At 36.2% G+C, this 27,088-nt stretch overlaps 1 protein-coding gene across 1 annotated transcript in view; it reads right to left on the minus strand.

Annotated features, from left to right (window-relative positions):
* Window positions 1–1,831: 1,831 nt before the first annotated feature.
* The window catches only part of LOC132550001 (uncharacterized), a 32,669-nt gene continuing 7,412 nt past the window's right edge, over window positions 1,832–27,088 (minus strand). The window contains exons 5-15 of the mRNA XM_060213995.1: window positions 24,936–25,279; window positions 23,632–23,737; window positions 22,504–22,613; window positions 21,293–21,484; window positions 17,155–17,331; window positions 16,505–16,702; window positions 14,801–14,917; window positions 12,713–12,856; window positions 11,860–11,983; window positions 2,822–2,896; window positions 1,832–2,068 (exon numbers count right to left, since the gene is read on the minus strand). Coding sequence (XP_060069978.1) covers window positions 1,832–2,068; window positions 2,822–2,896; window positions 11,860–11,983; window positions 12,713–12,856; window positions 14,801–14,917; window positions 16,505–16,702; window positions 17,155–17,331; window positions 21,293–21,484; window positions 22,504–22,613; window positions 23,632–23,737; window positions 24,936–25,279 — 1,824 coding nt within the window. The remainder of the gene's footprint in view (window positions 2,069–2,821; window positions 2,897–11,859; window positions 11,984–12,712; window positions 12,857–14,800; window positions 14,918–16,504; window positions 16,703–17,154; window positions 17,332–21,292; window positions 21,485–22,503; window positions 22,614–23,631; window positions 23,738–24,935; window positions 25,280–27,088) is intronic.

Here is a 27,088-nt window from a genome sequence, read left to right on the forward strand (position 1 = left end):
CAGTGTTAAATCTGGACTGGACAATCACCAGTCAAACCCTAGAACAGTGTTAAATCTGGACCGGACAACCACCAATTAAACCGTAGAACACTGTTAAATCTGGACCGGACAATTGCCAGTCAAACCGTAGAACAATGTTAAATCTGGACTGGACATTCAGTAGTCAAATTGTTGAAATTTCCAATCAGCTGCATTTGATAGTAAGTTCCATGAGACATATGACAATATTTGATTCTTTCATTTGTAAATTGTAACAGACAACATATATGTTTTAAAATTTCACTTGAAGATTTTATCTATTTGTCTGCCAATACTTTCTTTTTAATGTTTTTGTATTTAGATATAACATTTAATAGACATTGAAAACTTCAATACAGTTTTAATTTAAAAACACATATTAAATGTACAGATGCGATATTGGTAAAATATTGCACAATAAGTGAAAGAGGTACTGCACCATCATAAGTATATATATATATTTGAAGCAGCTTTTGAAAGTTGGCACCTTTATATGAAACACAAATAATCCCATAACTACTAAGGTATACAAAGGAAACAAATATGTTCACTGATTGAAAAATATTTTGTGAGACACCATGGATCTTTCTGCTTGATTCAACCTTCAGAGATTTTGTCCGAAATAAGGGAAATATTCAAATCAATTAAAAATGAACTATACTATAAACCCATGCCTGGTAATAAGCCCACTCAAATAAACTGTTGTTTAGTAAAACTGCAAACTTATTAATTTAAAAACTTTACATGGATAAGTCCACCACCTGACTTTGAGTTGTAAGTAATTTGTTGCCCCCCTGAGGTCCTGTAATAAGCCCACCACCTGACTTTGAGAAATAAGTAATGTGTTTGATCACAGGGGTCCTGGAATAATCATCCCCTAACTATGAGTAATGTGAGGTATTAGCCCCCTGGGGTCCTGTAATAAGCCCACCACCTGACTTTGAGAAATAAGTAATGTGTTTGATCACAGGGGTCCTGGAATAATCATCCCCTAACTATGAGTAATGTGAGGTGTTAGCCCCCTGGGGTCCTGTAATAAGCCCACCACCTGACTTTGAGAAATAAGTAATGTGTTAGCTTCTTGGACCTGTAATAAGCCCATCCCTTGACTTTGAGTAAGAAGTAATGCCTTGGCCTCTGGGGTCCTATAATAAGCCCACCTCTGACTTTGAGTAAGAAGTAATGCCTTGGCCTCTGGGGTCCTATAATAAGCCCACCTCTGACTTTGAATACATGTGATTTGAATGTGATGACCCCCAGGGCTTCTTGCTGAAAAAAAAATTTTTAAACTCTTGTTCTGTACTGATGTCACTCTCACTCCACAGATTGTGAATTTTAAATGGTTATAAAAATGAAATCTTTGTAAAATTTTGATGGTTGTTATATTCTTCAATTGTAATTTCCCAGATTCATTTTTAAAATGCCAGAGAATTAAAAAGAGATCCTGCCATACTTAATGAAGTAAATAATAGGTAAGAAAATTTTGCTATCACTGTCAACAAAACATTAGCTGAGCCATTAAAAAATTTATTGCTTTTTCTCATTAATTGTATTTTCTTGCCCTCCTTGGACTTTTCCAATGGGAATTCACAGGTAGGAACAAGTAGCCAAACAAACATTTTAACATTATTTCCTTTCTCTGTGTTTTCTTGCCCTCCTTGGACTTTTCCAATGGGAATTCACAGGTAGGAACAAGCAGCCAAACAAACATTTTAACATTATTTCCTTTCTCTGTGTTTTCTTGCCCTTCTTGGATCCTCTCTGATGCCATTTAGTGCCAAGATCAAGAAACAAAACAAATATCATTTAAATGTTATTGGCCTTTTTCTGTGTCAGTGTTTTCTTGGTTGTCTGTGGTTTCTTGGTTGTCTGCGTTGTCTGTGTTTTCTGCATTTTCTTGGTTGTCTGTGTTTTCTTGGTTTCCTTTGTCCTTCTCACCCCTCTCTGGTGTTGATTCAATGCTGAGATCCAGTACCATAGGGAACTTTCTGTGACTCAGCCAGTCTACCAGCATGCTGAGATCTCCCAACAGGATTGTTTCCAGTACATACTAATGATAAAGAAATAGATTATTTATATATTTGTCATACAACAGCTCTTGGATAGATAAAAGAAACACCACCAGCCAGCTCTTAAATCAAACAACACTTGTAGCCTGGTCTTAGATAAATCAAAGAATATTTACAGTTAGATCTTAAATCACACAGAAAACTTGTAGCCTGGTCTTGGATAAATCTAAGACCACTTGTAGCCTGGTCTTAGATAAATCAAAGAATATTTACAGTTAGATCTTAAATCACACAGAAAACTTGCAGCCTGGTCTTGGATAAATCTAAGACCACTTGTAGCCTGGTCTTAGATAAATCAAAGAATATTTACAGTTAGATTTTAAATCACACAGAAAACTTGTAGCCTGGTCTTAGATAAATCAAAGAACAAAGAGACCAGTAACAACAAGAACTTAAATGATTTATAATTGTGTAACTACTTCAATCCTGTCATGATTCAGGAATACGAACTGCTTATTTCTGCTTCCCCTTTGAAGGTTTGCAGGCTGTAGGTTGACCCCTTGGGTCCCTATAATAAGCCCAACTCTTGTCTTTGCATAATAGTTTGTCTGTTGGCCTTATTGCAGGATAAGTACCACCACAGATGAAAAATAAATCTATCACTGTGATCCACTTAATCTAAAAATAGCTTCAGAGATAAATGTTACAATGTATTATTCACAACTTTTAAATCTGACATCACTGCAACAATCAGGCTCTAGCATTGTTACACAGGGTTAACAATATACTGGTACCTTGATAGCCTTCTGCATACAGATTTTTAAGATGGAGTAGGCTGGCAGGGACATCACAAGTAAACAGAGCTTGGCCTGAAAGAGGAGACAGAAAAATGAAATATTAACCTGACAATTGTAAGCAATTTAAATAACCCTTGCTCAAATATCTCAAGTATTGCTCAAAATGAATGAAATTCTTTTTAATAATCAATAAAAAGAAACGAAAAGCAAACAACTGCTTAAGGTTTGTTTGTTTCCTTTTTCATAAACAGCAAAGTTCTTGTTGAGGTATAGGGTCTCCTTGCCATAGCTGGTGACTGCTTCTCTGAAAAAGAGGCCCATAAAGCCTCAATTTTTCACCTGGTTTATTTGGCTGAAATGGCTTCATCTAAACTGAAGAAAATGTATTTCAAAGTTATATATCTATTTTCTCTTTTTGGTGCCACTACTCTGTCCCCAGGGAAGTCCTACCATCCTAGAATGCTTCTGACTAGATTTGGTAAAAAAAACCTTCAACCAAACAGAAGGACTTTAAACCTTTTCTTGGCTCTACTCTTCTGGATGCAGGTTCAGACCAACCCTTGTAAAATATGAGTCAACTTCTCCTTAAGATGCTTCAGACCAAAACAGGTCAAAATACCTTCTATACATCAGAAGGATTTCAAGGCTATTAATTTATTTCGCCTATTTGGCCCCAGGTGGCCAATTTATACAAAATTGGTTCTCTTTCTTCCTAGGATGCTTCTGACCAAATTTTAACAAAATCTAATCATTTCTATTTAGTGATAGTCAAAAAGGATTTAAAAGAAATTTCTAAATTTCCCATTTTGGACCCTGACCCCTAGGCTTCTTGGTGCAGAGACATAACATTTATACAAAATTGTTCCCCCTTTTACATTGGATGTTTAAGACCAAATTTGGTCAAATTCACCAGAACGTTCACAACAAGTAGCATGATTCATAATTGTAAGAAAAGTTGACCAATATTCAGGACTCTGTGATATGGTCCTTCAGCTCAGGTGAGCCAAAAATAATGGGAGGCCTGTCGCATGCTATCAAGAGCAACTGGAGTAGAGTGTCCTACTTAAGACTACAACCACTACAGCACAGACAGGTCCATTTATCAGCTGCATTTGAATAACACACGGACCCAACATAGCAATCATTTAAACACACTTCGGATTCTCATTCGTCACCTGAGGTTGTAAGTCAACAAAAAACCCAAAACTTATCATTGTGTTTGGAGTAAGTCTATGTAAGTTTTTTTCAGAAAGAAAACCTGAAACCCAATGTTGTGTTAGGTGTTAGTCTATAAGAAACCTGAAACCCAATGTTGTGTTAGGTGTTAGTCTATAAGAAACCTGAAACCTAATGTTGTGTTAGGTGTTAACCCAATGTTGTGTTAGGTGTTCGCCTACAAGAAACCTGAAACTCTATGTTGTGTTAGGTGTTAGTCTATAAGAAACCTGAAACCCAATGTTGTGTTAGGTGTTAGTCTATAAGAAACCTGAAACCTAATGTTGTGTTAGGTGTTAACCCAATGTTGTGTTAGGTGTTAGCCTACAAGAAACCTGAAACTCTATGTTGTGTTAGGTGTTAGTCTACAAGAATCCTGAAACCCAATGTTGTGTTAGGTGTTAGCCTACAAGAAACCTGAAACTCTATGTTGTGTTAGGTGTTAGTCTACAAGAATCCTGAAACCCAATGTTGTGTTAGGTGTTAGCCTACAAGAATCCTGAAACCCAATGTTGTGTTAGGTGTTAGCCTACAAGAATCCTGAAACCCAATGTTGTGTAAGGTGTTAGTCTACAAGAATCCTGAAACCCAATGTTGTTTTAGGTGTTAGTCTACAAGAAACCTGAAACCCAATGATGTGTTAGGTGTTAGTCTACAAGAATCCTGAAACCCAATGTTGTTTTAGGTGTTAGTCTACAAGAAACCTGAAACCCAATGTTGTGTTAGGTGTTAGTCTACAAGAATCCTGAAACCCAATGTTGTGTTAGGTGTTAGTCTACAAGAATCCTGAAACCCAATGTTGTGTTAGGTGTTAGTCTACAAGAAACCTGAAACCCAATGTTGTGTTAGGTGTTAGTCTACAAGAAACCTGAAACCCAATGTTGTGTTAGGTGTTAACCCAATGTTGTGTTAGGTGTTAGTCTACAAGAATCCTGAAACCCAATGTTGTTTTAGGTGTTAGTCTACAAGAATCCTGAAACCCAATGTTGTTTTAGGTGTTAGTCTACAAGAAACCTGAAACCCAATGTTGTGTTAGGTGTTAGTCTACAAGAATCCTGAAACCCAATGTTGTGTTAGGTGTTAGTCTACAAGAATCCTGAAACCCAATGATGTGTTGGGTGTTAGTCTACAAGAAACCTGAAACCCAATGATGTGTTAGGTGTTAGTCTATAAGAAACCTGAAACCCAATGATGTGTTAGGTGTTAGTCTACAGGAAACCTGAAACTCTATGTTGTGTTAGGTGTTAGTCTATAAGAAACCTGAAACCCAATGTTGTGTTAGGTGTTAGTCTACAAGAACCCTTAAACCCAATGATGTGTTAGGTGTTAGTCTACAAGAAACCTGAAACCAAATGTTGTGTTAGGTGCTAGTCTATAAGAACCCTGAAACCCAATGTTGTGTTAGGTGTTAGTATACAAGAATCCTGAAACCCAATGTTGTGTTAGGTGCTAGTCTATAAGAAACTTGAAACCCAATGTTGTGTAAGTTGTTAGTCTATAAGAAACCTGAAACCCTATGTTGTGTTAGGTGTTAGTCTACAAGAAACCTGAAACCCAATGTTGTGTTAGGTGTTAGTCTACAAGAATCCTGAAACCCAATGTTGTTTTAGGTGTTAGTCTACAAGAAACCTGAAACCCAATGTTGTGTTAGGTGTTAGTCTACAAGAATCCTGAAACCCAATGTTGTGTTAGGTGTTAGTCTACAAGAATCCTGAAACCCAATGATGTGTTGGGTGTTAGTCTACAAGAAACCTGAAACCCAATGATGTGTTAGGTGTTAGTCTATAAGAAACCTGAAACCCAATGATGTGTTAGGTGTTAGTCTACAGGAAACCTGAAACTCTATGTTGTGTTAGGTGTTAGTCTATAAGAAACCTGAAACCCAATGTTGTGTTAGGTGTTAGTCTACAAGAACCCTTAAACCCAATGATGTGTTAGGTGTTAGTCTACAAGAAACCTGAAACCAAATGTTGTGTTAGGTGCTAGTCTATAAGAACCCTGAAACCCAATGTTGTGTTAGGTGTTAGTATACAAGAATCCTGAAACCCAATGTTGTGTTAGGTGCTAGTCTATAAGAAACTTGAAACCCAATGTTGTGTAAGTTGTTAGTCTATAAGAAACCTGAAACCCTATGTTGTGTTAGGTGTTAGTCTACAAGAAACCTGAAACCCAATGTTGTGTTGGGTGTTAGTCTATAGGAAACCTGAAACCCAATGTTGTGTTAGGTGTTAGTCTATAAGAAACCTGAAACCTAATGTTGTGTTAGGTGTTAACCCAATGTTGTGTTAGGTGTTCGCCTACAAGAAACCTGAAACTCTATGTTGTGTTAGGTGTTAGTCTATAAGAAACCTGAAACCCAATGTTGTGTTAGGTGTTAGTCTATAAGAAACCTGAAACCTAATGTTGTGTTAGGTGTTAACCCAATGTTGTGTTAGGTGTTAGCCTACAAGAAACCTGAAACTCTATGTTGTGTTAGGTGTTAGTCTACAAGAATCCTGAAACCCAATGTTGTGTTAGGTGTTAGCCTACAAGAAACCTGAAACTCTATGTTGTGTTAGGTGTTAGTCTACAAGAATCCTGAAACCCAATGTTGTGTTAGGTGTTAGCCTACAAGAATCCTGAAACCCAATGTTGTGTTAGGTGTTAGCCTACAAGAATCCTGAAACCCAATGTTGTGTAAGGTGTTAGTCTACAAGAATCCTGAAACCCAATGTTGTTTTAGGTGTTAGTCTACAAGAAACCTGAAACCCAATGATGTGTTAGGTGTTAGTCTACAAGAATCCTGAAACCCAATGTTGTTTTAGGTGTTAGTCTACAAGAAACCTGAAACCCAATGTTGTGTTAGGTGTTAGTCTACAAGAATCCTGAAACCCAATGTTGTGTTAGGTGTTAGTCTACAAGAATCCTGAAACCCAATGTTGTGTTAGGTGTTAGTCTACAAGAAACCTGAAACCCAATGTTGTGTTAGGTGTTAGTCTACAAGAAACCTGAAACCCAATGTTGTGTTAGGTGTTAACCCAATGTTGTGTTAGGTGTTAGTCTACAAGAATCCTGAAACCCAATGTTGTTTTAGGTGTTAGTCTACAAGAATCCTGAAACCCAATGTTGTTTTAGGTGTTAGTCTACAAGAAACCTGAAACCCAATGTTGTGTTAGGTGTTAGTCTACAAGAATCCTGAAACCCAATGTTGTGTTAGGTGTTAGTCTACAAGAATCCTGAAACCCAATGATGTGTTGGGTGTTAGTCTACAAGAAACCTGAAACCCAATGATGTGTTAGGTGTTAGTCTATAAGAAACCTGAAACCCAATGATGTGTTAGGTGTTAGTCTACAGGAAACCTGAAACTCTATGTTGTGTTAGGTGTTAGTCTATAAGAAACCTGAAACCCAATGTTGTGTTGTGTTAGGTGTTAGTCTACAAGAACCCTTAAACCCAATGATGTGTTAGGTGTTAGTCTACAAGAAACCTGAAACCAAATGTTGTGTTAGGTGCTAGTCTATAAGAACCCTGAAACCCAATGTTGTGTTAGGTGTTAGTATACAAGAATCCTGAAACCCAATGTTGTGTTAGGTGCTAGTCTATAAGAAACTTGAAACCCAATGTTGTGTAAGTTGTTAGTCTATAAGAAACCTGAAACCCTATGTTGTGTTAGGTGTTAGTCTACAAGAAACCTGAAACCCAATGTTGTGTTGGGTGTTAGTCTATAGGAAACCTGAAACCCAATGTTGTGTTAGGTGTTAGTCTATAAGAAACCTGAAACCCAATGTTGTGTTAGGTGTTAGTCTACAAGAATCCTGAAACCCAATGTTGTGTTAGGTGTTAGTCTATAAGAAACCTGAAACCCAATGTTGTGTAAGGTGTTAGTCTACAAGAAACCTGATACCTAATGTTGTGTTAGGTGTTAGTCTACAAGAATCCTGAAACCCAATGTTGTGTTAGGTGCTAGTCTATAAGAAACTTGAAACCCAATGTTGTGTTAGGTGCTAGTCTATAAGAAACTTGAAATCCAATGTTGTGTTAGGTGTTAGTCTACAAGAATCCTGAAACCCAATGTTGTGTAAGGTGTTAGTCTACATGAATCCTGAAACCCAATGATGTGTTGGGTGTTAGTCTATAGGAAACCTGAAACCCAATGTTGTGTTAGGTGTAAGTCTATAAGAAACCTGAAACCCAATGTTGTGTTAGGTGTTAGTCTATAAGAAACCTGAAACCCAATGTTGTGTTAGGTGTTAGTCTATAAGAAACCTGAAACCCAATGTTGTGTTAGGTGTTAGTCTACAAGAATCCTGAAACCCAATGTTGTGTTAGGTGCTAGTCTATAAGAAACTTGAAATCCAATGTTGTGTTAGGTGTTAGTCTATAAGAAACCTGAAACCCAATGTTGTGTTAGGTGTTAGTCTACAAGAATCCTGAAACCCAATGTTGTGTTAGGTGCTAGTCTATAAGAAACTTGAAACCCAATGTTGTGTTAGGTGCTAGTCTATAAGAAACTTGAAACCCAATGTTGTGTTAGGTGCTAGTCTATAAGAAACTTGAAACCCAATGTTGTGTTAGGTGTTAGTCTACAAGAATCCTGAAACCCAATGTTGTGTTAGGTGTTAGTCTACAAGAATCCTGAAACCCAATGTTGTGTAAGGTGTTAGTCTACAAGAATCCTGAAACCCAATGATGTGTTGGGTGTTAGTCTACAAGAAACATGAAACCCAATGTTGTTTTAGGTGTTAGTCTATAAGAAACCTGAAACCCAATGTTGTGTAAGGTGTTAGTCTACAAGAATCCTGAAACCCAATGTTGTGTTAGGTGTTAACCAAATGTTGTGTTAAGTGTTAGTCTATAAGAAACCTGAAACCCAATGTTGTGTTAGGTGTTAACCAAATGTTGTGTTAGGTGTTAGCCTACAAGAAACCTGAAACTCTATGTTGTGTTAGGTGTTAGTCTACAAGAATCCTGAAACCCAATGTTGTTTTAGGTGTTAGTCTATAAGAAACCTGAAACCCAATGTTGTGTTGGGTGTTAGTCTATAAGAAACCTGAAACCCAATGTTGTGTAAGGTGTTAGTCTACAAGAATCCTGAAATCCAATGTTGTGTTAGGTGTTAACCAAATGTTGTGTTAAGTGTTAGTCTATAAGAAACCTGAAACCCAATGTTGTGTTAGGTGTTAACCAAATGTTGTGTTAAGTGTTAGTCTATAAGAAACCTGAAACCCAATGTTGTGTTAGGTGTTAACCAAATGTTGTGTTAAGTGTTAGTCTATAAGAAACCTGAAACCCAATGTTGTGTTAGGTGCTAGTCTATAAGAAACTTGAAACCCAATGTTGTGTTAGGTGCTAGTCTATAAGAAACTTGAAACCCAATGTTGTGTTAGGTGCTAGTCTATAAGAAACTTGAAACCCAATGTTGTGTTAGGTGTTAGTCTACAAGAAACCTGAAACCCAATGTTGTGTTAGGTGTTAGTCTACAAGAAACCTGAAACTCTATGTTGTGTTAGGTGTTAGTCTACAAGAATCCTGAAACCCAATGTTGTGTTAGGTGTTAGCCTACAAGAAACCTGATACCTAATGATGTGTTAAGTGTTAGTCTACAAGAAACCTGAAACCCAATGTTGTGTTAGGTGTTAACCAAATGTTGTGTTAAGTGTTAGTCTATAAGAAACCTGAAACCCAATGTTGTGTTAGGTGTTAACCAAATGTTGTGTTAAGTGTTAGTCTATAAGAAACCTGAAACCCAATGTTGTGTTAGGTGCTAGTCTATAAGAAACTTGAAACCCAATGTTGTGTTAGGTGCTAGTCTATAAGAAACTTGAAATCCAATGTTGTGTTAGGTGTTAGCCTACAAGAATCCTGAAACCCAATGTTGTGTTAGGTGTTAGTCTACAAGAATCCTGAAACCCAATGTTGTGTTAGGTGCTAGTCTACAAGAATCCTGAAACCCAATGTTGTGTTAGGTGTTAGTCTACAAGAAACTTGAAACCCAATGTTGTGTTAGGTGTTAGTCTACAAGAATCCTGAAACCCAATGTTGTGTTAGGTGTTAGTCTACAAGAAACCTGAAACCCAATGTTGTGTTAGGTGTTAGTCTACAAGAATCCTGAAACCCAATGTTGTGTTAGGTGTTAACCAAATGTTGTGTTAAGTGTTAGTCTATAAGAAACCTGAAACCCAATGTTGTGTTAGGTGTTAACCAAATGTTGTGTTAAGTGTTAGTCTATAAGAAACCTGATACCCAATGTTGTGTTAGGTGTTAGTCTATAGGAAACCTGAAACCCAATGTTGTGTTAGGTGTTAGTCTATAAGAAACCTGAAACCCAATGTTGTGTTAGGTGTTAGTCTACAAGAAACCTGAAACCCAATGTTGTGTTAGGTGTTAGTCTACAAGAATCCTGAAACCCAATGTTGTGTTAGGTGCTAGTCTACAAGAATCCTGAAACCCAATGTTGTGTTAGGTGTTAGTCTACAAGAATCCTGAAACCCAATGTTGTGTTAGGTGTTAGTCTACAAGAATCCTGAAACCCAATGTTGTGTAAGGTGTTAGTCTACAAGAATCCTGAAACCCAATGATGTGTTGGGTGTTAGTCTATAGGAAACCTGAAACCCAATGTTGTGTTAGGTGTTAGTCTATAAGAAACCTGAAACCCAATGTTGTGTTAGGTGTTAGTCTACAAGAAACCTGAAACCCAATGTTGTGTTAGGTGCTAGTCTATAAGAAACTTGAAATCCAATGTTGTGTTAGGTGTTAGTCTATAAGAAACCTGAAACCCAATGTTGTGTTAGGTGTTAGTCTACAAGAATCCTGAAACCCAATGTTGTGTTAGGTGCTAGTCTATAAGAAACTTGAAATCCAATGTTGTGTTAGGTGTTAGTCTATAAGAAACCTGAAACCCAATGTTGTGTTAGGTGTTAGTCTACAAGAATCCTGAAACCCAATGTTGTGTTAGGTGCTAGTCTATAAGAAACTTGAAACCCAATGTTGTGTTAGGTGCTAGTCTATAAGAAACTTGAAATCCAATGTTGTGTTAGGTGTTAGCCTACAAGAAACCTGAAACTCTATGTTGTGTTAGGTGTTAGTCTACAAGAATCCTGAAACCCAATGTTGTGTAAGGTGTTAGTCTACAAGAATCCTGAAACCCAATGATGTGTTGGGTGTTAGTCTACAAGAAACATGAAACCCAATGTTGTTTTAGGTGTTAGTCTATAAGAAACCTGAAACCCAATGTTGTGTAAGGTGTTAGTCTACAAGAATCCTGAAACCCAATGTTGTGTTAGGTGTTAACCAAATGTTGTGTTAAGTGTTAGTCTATAAGAAACCTGAAACCCAATGTTGTGTTAGGTGTTAACCAAATGTTGTGTTAGGTGTTAGCCTACAAGAAACCTGAAACTCTATGTTGTGTTAGGTGTTAGTCTACAAGAATCCTGAAACCCAATGATGTGTTAGGTGTTAGTCTATAAGAAACCTGAAACTCTATGTTGTGTTAGGTGTTAGTCTATAAGAAACCTGAAACCCAATGTTGTGTAAGGTGTTAGTCTACAAGAATCCTGAAACCCAATGTTGTGTTAGGTGTTAGTCTACAAGAAACCTGAAACCCAATGTTGTGTTAGGTGTTAGTCTACAAGAATCCTGAAACCCAATGTTGTGTTAGGTGTTAGTCTACAAGAAACCTGAAACCCAATGTTGTGTTAGGTGTTAGTCTACAAGAATCCTGAAACCCAATGTTGTGTTAGGTGCTAGTCTACAAGAATCCTGAAACCCAATGTTGTGTTGGGTGTTAGTCTACAAGAATCCTGAAACCCAATGTTAGGTGTTACTACAAGTGTCTATATTACCTTGGCATGATGAATTGTCTTGGTGTCCATTGTAGAAAACTGACTGAGTTTGTTAAGGATATTGTTGATTTCAGGATCGTTTTGACCAGTAATGGAGTAAGTCTTCTCTCTCAGTTCATCATACCTTTATCAGGAGGAAATGAATCGCTTGTTTCAAACATTTTACCAGCAAAGACAATATTTCACATATGGGTGAAAGAGAAAAATATGGCAAAGTTTATTTTCTGTAAAGATTTCAAATACAATAGCAAGACTTGTGTGAGATATTGGGCTAAATTTCTAGTAAAAACAATTTATGCTTGCTCACAACAGAGGTAAAAAGCCTACAATATGTATATATTATTTTTAGACAATCCTTCAAAAATTTTATATATTGCTTAAACTAAACTTGAAAATGCTGCATTAATCCCTATTAATAGGAGACAGAATTCTGACTTACCCCTCCAAAAAACATTTTATTTGACAATTTTTCAAGAATTTACACCAGATGTCCTTGGAATTTTAAGATCGTGTTTAAAATCAGTCCTGAACGCACGGATGCCTAAAAATGGTCATCTGACAGCATGATTTTCTTGAAGTCGGTCACCACTACTTGTGAAGAGCAACTGATGGGATCTCTTGAACCTTATGTTCAGTTTTACTCCTAGTTAGTTGTGCATGCATTTGTTATTATGACTGAGGTCACAAGTCACAGTGACCTACTTCTTAAAATGTTTGGTTGCCCCAGGTAAAAGTGCATGAAATGTACAAACTGGATGTAGGAATAGAAGAAATGCACTCAAGACAAATGACAGAACCAATAACCCCTAATGTAATTATGCTGGTAGACATGGTCTATGGTTATTAAACTCACCACTTAGAAGGCGGCACGTGATGGACATCTACATTGCGGGCCATATTTGTTTTGCCCCTCCGCATGTTGATCACATGTTCTGGGAAGAGTGGGCTCAGATCCTCAAACACTTGGTACTTCATCTTGAAGGACACCATTTTCTCCCTGTGTAAAAACATATTAGGAAATAAAACTATAAATGAACATAAATTTTATTTATTTTACAACAATTACAAAAAAAAAGTTAACCAACTTACACTATAATCATGCTGGATGGTCTGGATTGCAGCACATGAGTGGTGTTACTATGGAAGGAAACTGTTAACCTTGGGAAAACCCACATGGTCGGGCTAACCCTTACCTTTTCATGTCCTTTCAGGGAATCTAAAACCAGGGGACTAGGATGAGTGCCCATATACATTACATACTTCTGTTTATCATATTGTTCAACTATCTCGTTACAAGAAAAATTTCACACCCTTTTATGCTTTACTTAAATTTTCACTCTTTTGTAGACCGACATAAAAATCAGTGACTTGATGTTTTTATAAATAGAAAGGGGGAACCTAGAGATAGAATTTTTTTTTTCTTTTAAATACATCTTATTTTTGGGGTTTTTTTATCCAAGAAAGAGACGAAGGTTAGTGACCTCATTACATTAAACATAGTATTTCTCACTAAGTGATGATGATCACCTCTCATTGTATCACAGGTTAGTGACCTCATTACATTAAACATAGTATTTCTCACTAAGTGATGATGATCACCTCTCATTGTATCACAGGTTAGTGACCTCATTACATTAAACATAGTATTTCTCACTAAGTGATGATGATCACCTCTCATTGTATCACAGGTTAGTGACCTCATTACATTAAACATAGTATTTCTCACTAAGTGATGATGATCACCTCTCATTGTATCACAGGTTAGTGACCTCATTACATTAAACATAGTATTTCTCACTAAGTGATGATGTCACCTCTTATTGACCTCATTACATTAAACATAGTATTTCTCACTAAGTGATGATGATCATCTCTCATAGTATCACACAGGTTAGTGACCTCATTACATTAAACATAGTATTTCTCACTAAGTGATGATGTCACCTCTCATTGTATCAAGATATATTTTGAAAATAAAACAATTTGCTATATTTCATTTCAAAATTATAATTGATGATGAAGTGACATTAAATTTTCTCCCTTAGATCTCTATATTTACAAAATAAATCATAAAACCCCTAATGCTTCCTGTAAGCCTTCTATTCATTATAATATCATTCCATCATTCCTTTGTTGATAGTCGAGTTTTTAAGATGTTGTCTTGCACCTTGCATCTTGTTCAGATTTCTGTAATTCATCGTGCAATAAGTCATTATAAATTATACATCGTGGATGGCCTTATCACAGATGAAATCCCCATTGTTTATTTTTTGGAGGAGTTATAATCAGACAGGGGTTTAGTTGCTGGAAAGATATAGTATACATGTACGTTATGCAAATAAATATGTTTCAAATTTCTTCTGGTTTTATCAAATCTGTATACTGCAAAATCAATTATTTTGGTAGGGTTCATTTTTTTGCAGTTTTTGAAAAAAAAGAAAACAGCATCTCATGCACACTTGATTTCGTGGATATGAGTAGTTGGATAAATCTGCTTACTCAAATCTGAACAGTTCATGGACATATGAACTCATGGATTAACAGTACCCACAAAATCAATGAATCATTTTACAGTATGTATAGCTGTTGATATTGCTAAATCAGAACATGAGGCCCATGGGCCTTATCGGTCATCTGACATAAGATACAAGATTTCAAATTTTGAACTTGAGAAGAAGTCGAAAATGTGTTTTCAAGATGGCGGCCATTTTGGATTTCGGACCAACCCGAAATTAACAAACTTTGGTCAGGATCATGTCATGATCATTTCAGGTAAGTTTCAGCTCAATGAGACATGTAGAACTTGAGAAGAAGTTGAAAATGTTTACGACTGATAACATACGACGGCGATCGCAATAGGTCATCAGACCCTTTGGTCAGATGACCTAAAAAGCTAGATGACTAGGAAATGATCAGTTGTATAATTCCACTGTATACAGACCTTTCAATTTTCTGTAGTGAGGCGTCCAGCTCCTGCTGTACTGTTGATCTAACTTTATTCAGCTTTTTCCTGTTATTATAGGCCAAGTTTCCCACATGTTTCGTGTTGGCACATTTTCTGTTGCAAAGATAAGTGTTAAATTATGTAAGAAGTTTTTGCCTTCAAAGATAAACTTAATCAAACTGTACAAAGTTAACCCTCGACAGGACAAAATAGAAGTCCCATAGTCTTTACTGCATAATTTTCATGATATTCCAATAAAACAGTCAAGTTATATGCATGCAAAATTTTGATGTAATTAGGGTGTAAAAGAAGAAAATTGAATACACAAGCCCATTTTTTCTGCATACCAAATTTTTGCGGTCAATTTAATGTGCTCTGAAATAACAAATATATCATCCCTGCAAAGACACCGGTATGATAAAGTGAAGCCCATGGTAGTAAAGTGAAGAACAGTTCCTTTCAATTTTAGGAAATTTAGGGGTATAGGGCTTCACTTTACTGTGGCTATGGTAAAGTGAAGCATTTCACTATTTCTTTACTAATTAACTGTTTTCACTAATTTTTTTTTCAAAATACCATTATTTTATACCATTATGGTATTTTAACCCCGGTTCATTTCCTCATGCTTCACAATACCATGCTACATCGGCTATAACTAAGTATTACACTAAAATCATCACAAATGGTTTTTACAAAGTTCAAGTATGGGAAACACATTTTCTGTAATGTTGATACAATAGATAATTTTAAAATGTATAGTCTGGGATTCAAAACAAACACAAAAATATTTATATTGAATTCTGATATTGTACAGGTATGATATATTAGAAAATATTACACACTTAAATTGTCTATCTTGTAATTTTAAATAACTTGAACTTGCAGAAAAAAGATTCAAATTTTGTATTCACTTTGTTGATAAAAATACCAAAGTCCTTATTTTAATAACAATGCTGAATTACTGTTTAGTCTATAGTTGCTTAACCTCCCATTAGTAAGTAAGACCTGATTAATTTCTTATCAGAAAAATAATGTTAACCACTTTTATCTATACTCCAACTGGTAGTAGCACTTAAGTAACTATCCAAAATTAATATTAGGAATTAGAAAAATCCTTCAGAAACCAAACCTTAACAAGAGACCAATGGGCCTTAATGGTCATCTGACATAAAAAAACAAGATTTCAAATTTTGAACTTGATAAGAAGTCGAAAATGTGTTTTCAAGATGGTGGCCATGGCGGCCATGTTGGATTTCGGACCAACCTGAAATTAACACATTTTAGTTAGGATCATGTTATGATCATTTCAGGTAAGTTTCAGCTCAACGAGACACGTGGAACTTGAAAAGAAGTTGAAAATGTTTATAACGGACGCCGCCGGACAAAAGGCGATCGCAATAGGTCATCAGACCCTTCAGTCAGATGACCTAATTATTAAGTGAGACTTTTATAATGTCATTACAATCCTAATATCCCAAATATAGTGCTGAGATTTACAGAGAAATTAAAAAATAAAAAAAAAATCAGTGAACAAATATTGGTGTTTCAACTGCATACAATCCCTCTATTCATGAATGTTCAATATTTAGCCTGTCAATCACTAGAGATTTAATGAAAAATGTCTAGAGACAGCGGAATGGATCTTTAACTTAAGTCACACTAAATATTCCAAAAGAAGTGATTTACTTCCTGTCTACTGACTTTTTACTGGGGGCTGTTTTGGGATATTTTTCACTGGCCACTTGCTGCCAGATTGGCAATTTCCTGGTAGGAGTTGTTTCCTTTTTCTCTGCAACATATGGCGGGGGTTCATCATAATGCGGTGTTTGGCCACGTGGTGAACCTGAAGAAGCAGTGGAGCCGCCGGACGGAAGCACATTCTGATTTCCGTGCATTTTTCTGTATAAAATTAAACATTCGTGTTTTGAACATTTCTTCCTGGAAAAAAATTCCATTTAAAATGTAATGATAATATCCAGAGGAGCATGACATTCACGTTCTCTATGGATCGTTTTGGATTTTTCATACTTAACTGCTACAAAAATGATGATGAAGATGCCTGCTGAAAAGCCATTTAAAATCTGAAGATTGCAAATCTATGTGGTATCTTTGAAAATATGGAGCAATATGATGGAATCTCCAACAAGGTGCTGTAATGCAGTGTGGTGATGATGTGGGGTGGGTAGGGTGGGTGTGGGGATGGGGGGTTGGTAGGGTGGGGTTGGGGGTAGGGGTGGAGAGGAGAAGGAGGAGGAAAACAAAGGGCATGATGAAAGCATTGAAACAATATTGACATGAAAGAAGACTTATAAATGGGGACTGGTTTCTTGAGCATTTTGATGGTAACATACTTCCAATGCATGGCCTTGAGGATGATGTTGGCATGGACTCCCATTGCTGGTGTTCCAGCTGCTGCCCTGTGTTGAGAGACCTGTAGATTGACGAGGTCCTCCCAGGTTTCAATGATGACCCGTCTCTTCTCCTGTATGGTCAATAAGATAGCCTCCATCGGAACTCGAATTGACTTCCTGAATTCATAAAAATAAAACCAGAAATTTACCTTTTGGGTGGATGAAATATATTTTTTTTTCTTGTTAATATTCAATTACATGTTAGTACAAATGAACAATATAAGGATGACATACAAAGCTTACAATACCATATTTAAGATTTATAACCACAAAATGATCATTTTTTCCTATGTATGTCTCCAGTTATAATATTTGCATGTGTAATATCAAATATATACTGGACAAAATAAGTTAAGGATCATAAATTGTGACCATAATATCTTTAAAAATTCAAATCATGTATTGCCGGTAATTGCACTCGTAGTTTCTCCAATATGTACCTAAAGTCATGTCAAAGGTGAAAGCACGTGCATCTGAAGGTCTTGCCGTTCCGCTCTAGTTAACTATGGTGGTGTGAAAAACTGACTGGTCTATTACTACAGAGGAATCTTGCAGGTTTTGATTCTGTTACTTCTAAGCTAAAAAAAGTTGAATTTGGAAACATTTAATCAATTTGTAACGAAAACTTGAAAAACTAATCATGCGAAGACATTTAAATGATATGGAAGCCGCGCGAGCTATAGGACTCCTTCAAGCTGGTCAAACTCAACGAAATGTGGCGGCACAGCTTCATGTTTCTCAGAGCGTGATTAGTAGGCTATGGAATCGCTATCAACAGACAAATAACGTCCGTCAACGCCCCAGATCTGGACGACCACGCTGTACGACAGCCCGACAGGACAGATTCATTTGCATCACGGCACGACGTCAGCGGTTTTTGAGTGCTCCTGTCTTGAATCTTCAGTTTCAGCGTGCTACAAATCTAAGGATTTCATCCCAGACAATCAGAAACAGACTCCATGCCTCTAATTTACGAGCTAGAAGACCAGCAGTCCGACCAATTTTATCCAGAGTTCATCGACAATCCAGACATCAATGGGCCACTCATCATTTGAATTGGCAATTACGTCATTGGAGAAATGTTATGTTCACAGATGAGTCTAGGTTTTGTGTTGACTTCCATGACGGTAGGAGGAGGGTATGGAGAACCCAAGGAGAGCGCTATGCAGACTGCTATGTTGTCCAGCATGATCGTTTTGGTGGTGGGTCAGTGATGGTTTGGGCAGGGATCAGTGTTGACTTCCATACAGACCTCTACATCATAGACAATGGATCTTTAACAGCTGTTCGATACAGGGACGAGATTCTACACCCTATAGTAAGGCCCATTGCAGGAGTTGTTGGCCATGATTTTATTCTGATGGATGATAATGCTCGTCCTCACCGTGCTCGTGTGGTCAACGACTATCTTCAACGTGAAGCAATCGTTCGCATGGACTGGCCAAGTCGTTCTCCTGATCTGAACCCTATCGAGCATGCTTGGGACACCTTGCAACGCCGGGTTTCAGCTCGACCTAATCCGCCACAGAACCGCCAACAGCTTATGATTGCTCTGCAAGAGGAATGGCAGCGCATCCCACAGATCAGCCACCGACGACTAATAAGGAGCATGTGCAGACGTTGCAGGGCAGTTATTGATGTCAACGGAGGTCATACTGCCTATTAAACTGCCAATTGCAGTTTGATGAGTTTTCCTTGTCTACATGATTAACTTGCTCTACTTCCTCTTACACTTTGATTTCAAGGGTGCTGTTACTCAGGGTTATCTGCTCTTGGTAGCAATTACCACAAATGAATTTGTTTTGTGTAATTAAAGACTAAAATGAATGTTCTGTCATTAAAATTTAAAATATAATCATATTATTATTTGTATGTAAAACTGCACTGTTTCAAGTTTATGATCCTTAACTTATTTTGTTCAGTATATTTGCACTTTCAATACCAAATGTTTAACAATTCAAAACAGCATACCTGTTCTCTGGTTATCTTCAGACTACTGTTTGTTAAGGTACATAAACAGTGTCTGGTAAGTCTAATCTGACTGGACATCATCATGTTTGGCAATATTTTATAGTATTTTATTGTGACTATGATGTGTGACTCTATAATAAAATATTATTGATGTTAATATTGTGACATTTCTTCAGCAATAAACCAATGTCTCATGCTTGGTGATATTCAATAAACAAACATCACCAACCCTCATTCCCAGCCCCATCTCATATCCAGAGGAAGACTTCTGATATTTTGGAACCCTAATTTTTGCTATTTTCTATAAGTGAATTTGCTAAGACCTAATTATTTCATTTCAGAAAATAACCCAAAAAATTGTTATTATACATATATTTCATTTATGCTTTTATTATTGAGCATGAAAATTTAAATTTGACAAGTATGAATAACCTCTAACATAAACAACTGTAGCAACTGATACTCAACAAAGAAAAAAATGTGGAAGAGAGAAACAACAGGAGGGTATAAAAATGTACTGTAAAATCATATATTTTTGCGGGGCTCAATTTTGGTAGTTTTTCAAAATATCACTCTTACATGGCCATGTGATTTCATTACATATAGCTCAATAAATATGCTTACCATATTTTCCTGATTGTGAGTCTCACCTTCTTTTCTCGTGAGTCTGGTGTGCAGCTTATATACAAGTGCTGCTTATATGTGAACGATAATAAATCGGCAGGATAAAAAAAACAGGAAGTGTACACTCGTATAACATAAGTTGGTTGGTCACTTTACTGTCATTATTGTGTTGACTGCGACTACACAGCGCCTGTCATAAGTTTCTCACCGTGTAAAACCTCTAATAGTGTTGGAGTAGAGACAGTGCTGAGTTTTTTTACAAGTACCAACTCGTCACATGTTTGTTTGTAACAGATCGTCTAGAACCATCATTTGCAATCATATACAGGATGATTTGAAGATTGAATTAATAATAATATTCTCGTGGATTTAATTAATCATACCTTTTAATATGAATCACAATAATACCTTCTGGACTTTCACGGTTACTTCAAAGCCATAACGGGAGTTTACAATTGCCTTTTGCATCCTGGGATCGATAGGTCATCGGGTCATAGGTCAAATTCTATAACAACTACCATGATTGTTCATGATACGAATGGCTTTGTGTAACTTACAAGTAGAATTGATGTGGGACTATAAGAATTTGGTCAGCATGCAAGGACTTCGTTTATATTGAACAGTACAGACATTGATGAAGAGATTGTTCAGTAAACAGCATGTAACATGTATATATATATATATCTCTGTACATAGACAATCTGCGAAGGCACCCAAGCCGAACAAGTTCGATATTAGCTGTTTTACATTTTTTTAACTACATCAATGAAATAAAGGATTATCTGTGAATAATTCATTTGCAAACTTTATTAAATGTTTCACCGACAATCTTGATAAATTGCCCTCCGTTATATCAAGGAACTTTGGTCGATGTTACGGTTACCGTTTCATCAGAACTGCCGTCCGTTATCTGTTACGGTATTTCAAATGTCAACAATAGAAGTCACTATATTGAAATATCTGCGGCTTATATACTGGAAAATATGGTATATACAAATGACAAGAGTTATTGAACAGAGGAATTCCTGGTTAAAGATCATCCAGGAAATCAACAAAAAATAATTCCCCTACAAAAATTTATGATTTTACAGTATTTCTTATAAATTTGAATCAATCAATAGTTTTTAAAACAAAACAAAAATAATTTATGAAACAATGCAAAACACTCTTAAGTCACAAGTATTTTTTCTACCTGAATTTAATTAGCTGCCTGTTGCTGTATAAAATGGAAAATATATCATTATAATACTTTTGAAGAAATTGGGGAGATATTCCTGTTTTTCCCTTTAATATTGAAAAACTGAAGTAACCGTCTTTTTTTTTTCATGATAAAACAGAGCCAAAATAAAAAAAAGATATTTTCAAGGGGACATGAACATGATATTGGTTGAAAAATCTGTATTACTATATTCAACTTTGGCAAAAGTTTAGTAAGGAAGTTCTCAAGACAGATAATTTTTGTTGTGCATGACATGATTCTCACCTTCTACCTGCAAAAAGTGTTCCTTTAGATTGAACGTTGGATGCAGCAGAAGATGGTGCAGGTTCCTGTATCATGACTTTACGAGCTGCTGGAGTACCGATATCAGGCAACTTGGCACGATGGCTCCCTCCGTCCGTGCTAGAATCTACAGTTGTAGTGGAACATTTCTGTAACTTGGACTGAAATCGGTGACTACAAAGCAAAGTGGACAAAATTACATTTTTCAGTTAAAAGTGTTTTCTTGTAAAATTTAAACCTAAAAACTGCTGTCTTATCGTTACCATCACTAGCCGTTCCAGACATTTCTAATCCTACAAGGTAATTCATGACACCAGACATTTCTAATCCTACACGGTAATTCATGACACCAGACATTTCTAATCCTACACGGTAATTCATGACACCAGACATTTCTAATCCTACACGGTAATTCATGACACCAGACATTTCTAATCCTACACGGTAATTCATGACACCAGACATTTCTAATCCTACACGGTAATTCATGACACCAGACATTTCTAATCCTACACGGTAATTCATGACACCAGACATTTCTAATCCTACAAGGTAATTCATGACACCAGACATTTCTAATCCTACACGGTAATTCATGACACGAGACATTTCTAAACCTACAAGGTAATTCATGACACCAGACATTTCTAATCCTACACGGTAATTCATGACACGAGACATTTCTAAACCTACACGGTAATTCATGACACCAGACATTTCTAATCCTACACGGTAATTCATGACAATCAGACTGCATGTTACATCGTGTTAAAATACTTGCATTTCTAAATATCCTTATCAAATTTCATTCACCCTGGTCTTTGATTAAATCCCACAGTTGAAACTTAATTAACATGAGAAGCAAGATTTACCAAATTAGATATAAATCAATACAAGTACAAACTTTATTTATATTACAACAATTGCAAGACAAGTTATTTCAACTTAAACTAATCACTCTTGTTGGCCCGGATATAAGCATGCGAAGGGTCTTATTGTGGGAGGAAACCAGAGTACCCGGGGAAAACACATGTGGTCGGGCAGGTGACCCTTACCTTTTCACATCCGTTCTTGAAATCCCATAATATGTTCAGATTACAGAATTTAATTCATTTTAACTGAATTTTCTCATTTTGATTGTGAAAAATATGGATCCATGAACACAACCAGCTGAAGGATATTTATTGACTTACATAGCGAGGTAATTGAGTTTACTCTCTCTGTCGCCAGTGTGAACTGGTGGGAGATGGGCAGGGTTGTAGAACTTCTCTAGTGCCTTCACAGCACCTAGAGACAAAGGAACCTGTAAAAGATTGTACGAAGATTAGATATTCTTTCTTTTTTTTACAATGTGCGCTTATCGCCAATGCATATGGTACTTAAATATTGCTTAATGTAACTTTGGAATGAGAACATTCTGCACCCTTTGAAGTCCAGAATAAACAAGAGTTGTGAGGTTTGAGAATTGTGCTGGATAGACCTTTTTTGTCTATATTTTCATGACTAAATTTCAGCTTAAGGTATAAGATATATATGCACTTCGGTTTGGAATGTGGTCTAGATCATTTTTCATTTTCCAGGACTGACAATTATGTACATGTAGGTGAGCCATGACTTCAACAAACATTAGCAAGAAAAAAACAGTACAACGGAAAAACTTTATATTTCACACAGACTGAAAGTTTTTCCTGAGGATAGTCCTTCTTTGAAACATTGTCAAAAAAGCTTTGGAGTTAAAAGCTTGAAAATATTGAATCAGCTAGGTTAATTTTACTTTAGGCCTAATTAAGATGTTTCAATAAACATTTCTTGTCTACTCTTCTTTAATCTCCTTGCAGCTAGATAATCCAATGTTCATCATTTAATAAAATAACATATATGAAAACCATGGCGGCCTATAAAGTGGGAAATCTAATATCAAATAGGATATTAGATATGATATTTGAGAAATTGTTAGTGTACCATTTTTCACTTGTAATAAGCCTTGTTAGCAGGCCAACATTAAGACTTCCAATAAAAGTATAGACCATTGTACTTAAGAATAATGAAATGAAATTTTTATATTTCACTGGAACTGCAATTCATTTCCTTTAGGCTTACCACTACACATTTTTTTTGCAGAAGAAATCCAGTATTAAAAAAATTCTAAACAGTAAAAGGAAATATAATCTAAAGACTTATGTTTGATGAGGGGACAATGAATTTTAATAAGAGACAATACACTATCATTAGAGTGACTATCTCCTGCTGGTTAATTGACAAAACAATTTATTTTAGAAAGTAACGATAGATAGACAATAATTAAGATTAATTAATCCTACCTTAGATTTGAGGTCACGACCTTTCACGTTATGGATTGACACTATAACAATGTACAGGCTCTCCAGATAATTCAGGTGGTCTCGACGAATTCTTTCCTTCTTTTCACTAAAAAAATTCACAGTAAATTAATTTCATATGATCCTAGCATAGGTCAAGTTTTGTCGGACTACTTTACCAGACATAAGACACTCTAATTGACAGATTACAGTATGAAATTAAAAGTGTGTGTGAGACATCAGTCTATCAAAATGACCAGACAATTTCAGGAATAAGTCAGAGATCCTAGTTCTCTTGATGTCATATGTATAAACCCATAATGATCACATACAGGTTAATTGTGTAGGTTACTCAAGTAGACATCATATCATGCTAGGATAAGAGAAGCATTTGTCACAATTCATGTAGTTATCTCCCTTGCTTCAGAGTGTTGTATGTTTCCTGGCAGTTTTCACACATATTTACCTCCTTTCTAAAGGAAAATGTGAAGTGTTAGGACTGACATTGTAAAGGTTCTCTTAAATTTTATTTTCTTATTATTTCTTATTTTTTTGTATAATGATTTTTCCCAAATTTTTGTATTTATCAAACACTTCAAAAATTCTTACAGCAATTATGAACAAGATGCCCAATGGGCCTGGTATTCAATGTTTATCAAAGCTAAAATTGGTGTTTATCATAACTACATGAACACAAACACCACTGGCATTTAATGTGGGCAAACCTTATCAATTTTAACCAATTTCCACAACAGTTTCTAAACAGTGACAGTAAGGACCTTGATGATGGGAAAATGTCATTTCCTTTTTCTCTAAATTTGTCAAGCTTTAACCTAAAAACACAAAAAATCCTGCCTCTCAGCCTTTTTGGTTTATCAGAAGTCTTTCACAGCTTTTGACAATTTGACCCCTGTGAATTTGAATATGGTTCAATGTAATTTATTTTTGCAAATTTTGACGGGCTTATCCCAGAGACCTACCAGCCAAATATCATGACCTAAAAATTGACTGACAGTGCAGATCCCATTTAGCATGATATATGGTACAGAGATTTAAGCCTAGATATCTACATAACAACATTATTGGATGTTGTTTATGTCAATGTTTTGTGAGATCATGAGTTTTTAACCTATCTGCATTACAGTGGTCTATTTAATTTTTTATAAAAAAAAAAAAACAGAAAATTTGACCCCAGTGACCTTGAATATAAGTCAAAGTTTTTTATTTTCCCAAACTTTGTTGAGCTTCATCCTAGCAATGTGCTTGTCCCCTGGACTTATTGAGGTATAGGTATGTTAATTACTTACGTGACACCACTCGATATTTTTATGAGCGGAGTTGGACTAGTCTCAGATCCCTCTAGGTCAGCCATGTCATCTCCTTCATCAATGGGGTCCATGGAGCCTTTCGCGATATTTTCAAAGTCTGTTGCAGAGGGCAGAGCCAAAGACTTTCGTATCTTTGACATCCTATTCATTACACTCGATGCCATCTTTTCCTGTTCCACAGATATTGTGTCATCATCAATGTCATTCTCCTCTTCGGAGTCTGACTCAGCCAAATGGACCAGTCCCATTTGTAGATCTTTGATGCACATTAGTACCATATCATTGTCTTGATGTGTGTCCTCCTCACCTTTCTGCTGCAACTCCTAAGTTAGAAAATGATGTTTTCCTTATCATTACCAAGATGCCAATTGTTTCAAAACAGCAATTTTCAGAGACGGAAACATGTACATGTATGGAATACAAACAATACCTGTGAAAGTTAAGAAGAAAAATTGAAAAAAAGCCTATAATTCTAAAAGTAGGAAGTTATAAACCATTCATCTATCAATAAGCCCATGCCTGTAAATAAGCCCATCCACACTTATTTAAGGAACTGTATATAAATGTAAAGCACATCACGGAATGAAAGTCATTTACCACATTTACCTGTTGTTGTCAGACATATTTGTCACATGAACATTAGATGATGTCTCCTATAAATTCAGCAGGTGAACATTTACCTGTTGTTGTCAGACATATGCGTCACATGACTAGTAGATGATGTCTAGTATAAGTTCAGCAACATTTACCTGTTGTTGTCAGACATATGCGTCACATGACTAGTAGATGATGTCTAGTATAAGTTCAGCAACATTTACCTGTTGTTGTCACACATATTTGTCACATGAACATTAGATGATGTCTCCTATAAATTCAGCAGGTGAACATTTACCTGTTGTTGTCAGACATATGCGTCACATGACTAGTAGATGATGTCTAGTATAAGTTCAGCAACATTTACCTGTTGTTGTCACACATATTTGTCACATGAACATTAGATGATGTCTCCTATAAATTCAGCAGGTGAATATTTACCTGTTGTTGTCAGACATATGCGTCACATGACTAGTAGATGATGTCTAGTATAAGTTCAGCAACATTTACCTGTTGTTGTCACACATATTTGTCACATGACTAGTAGATGATGTCTAGTATAAGTTCAGCAACATTTACCTGTTGTTGTCACACATATTTGTCACATGAACATTAGATGATGTCTCCTATAAATTCAGCAGGTGAACATTTACCTGTTGTTGTCAGACATATGCGTCACATGACTAGTAGATGATGTCTAGTATAAGTTCAGCAACATTTACCTGTTGTTGTCACACATATTTGTCACATGACCATTAGATGATGTCTCCTATAAATTCAGCAGGTGAACATTTACCTGTTGTTGTCAGACATATGCGTCACATGACTAGTAGATGATGTCTAGTATAAGTTCAGCAACATTTACCTGTTGTTGTCAGACATATTTGTCACATGACTAGTAGATGATGTCTAGTATAAGTTCAGCAACATTTACCTGTTGTTGTCACACATATTTGTCACATGAACATTAGATGATGTCTCCTATAAATTCAGCAGGTGAACATTTACCTGTTGTTGTCAGACATATGCGTCACATGACTAGTAGATGATGTCTAGTATAAGTTCAGCAACATTTACCTGTTGTTGTCACACATATTTGTCACATGACCATTAGATGATGTCTCCTATAAATTCAGCAGGTGAACATTTACCTGTTGTTGTCAGACATATGCGTCACATGACTAGTAGATGATGTCTAGTATAAGTTCAGCAACATTTACCTGTTGTTGTCACACATATTTGTCACATGACCATTAGATGATGTCTCCTATAAATTCAGCAGGTGAACATTTACCTGTTGTTGTCAGACATATGCGTCACATGACTAGTAGATGATGTCTAGTATAAGTTCAGCAACATTTACCTGTTGTTGTCACACATATTTGTCACATGAACATTAGATGATGTCTCCTATAAATTCAGCAGGTGAACATTTACCTGTTGTTGTCAGACATATGCGTCACATGACTAGTAGATGATGTCTAGTATAAGTTCAGCAACATTTACCTGTTGTTGTCAGACATATGCGTCACATGACT

This window comes from Ylistrum balloti, unplaced genomic scaffold (assembly GCF_031769215.1).
Source record: "Ylistrum balloti isolate Yb309-2 unplaced genomic scaffold, AGI_CSIRO_Ybal_v1 Utg370100, whole genome shotgun sequence".
NCBI classification, from domain to species: Eukaryota; Metazoa; Mollusca; class Bivalvia; order Pectinida; family Pectinidae; genus Ylistrum; species Ylistrum balloti.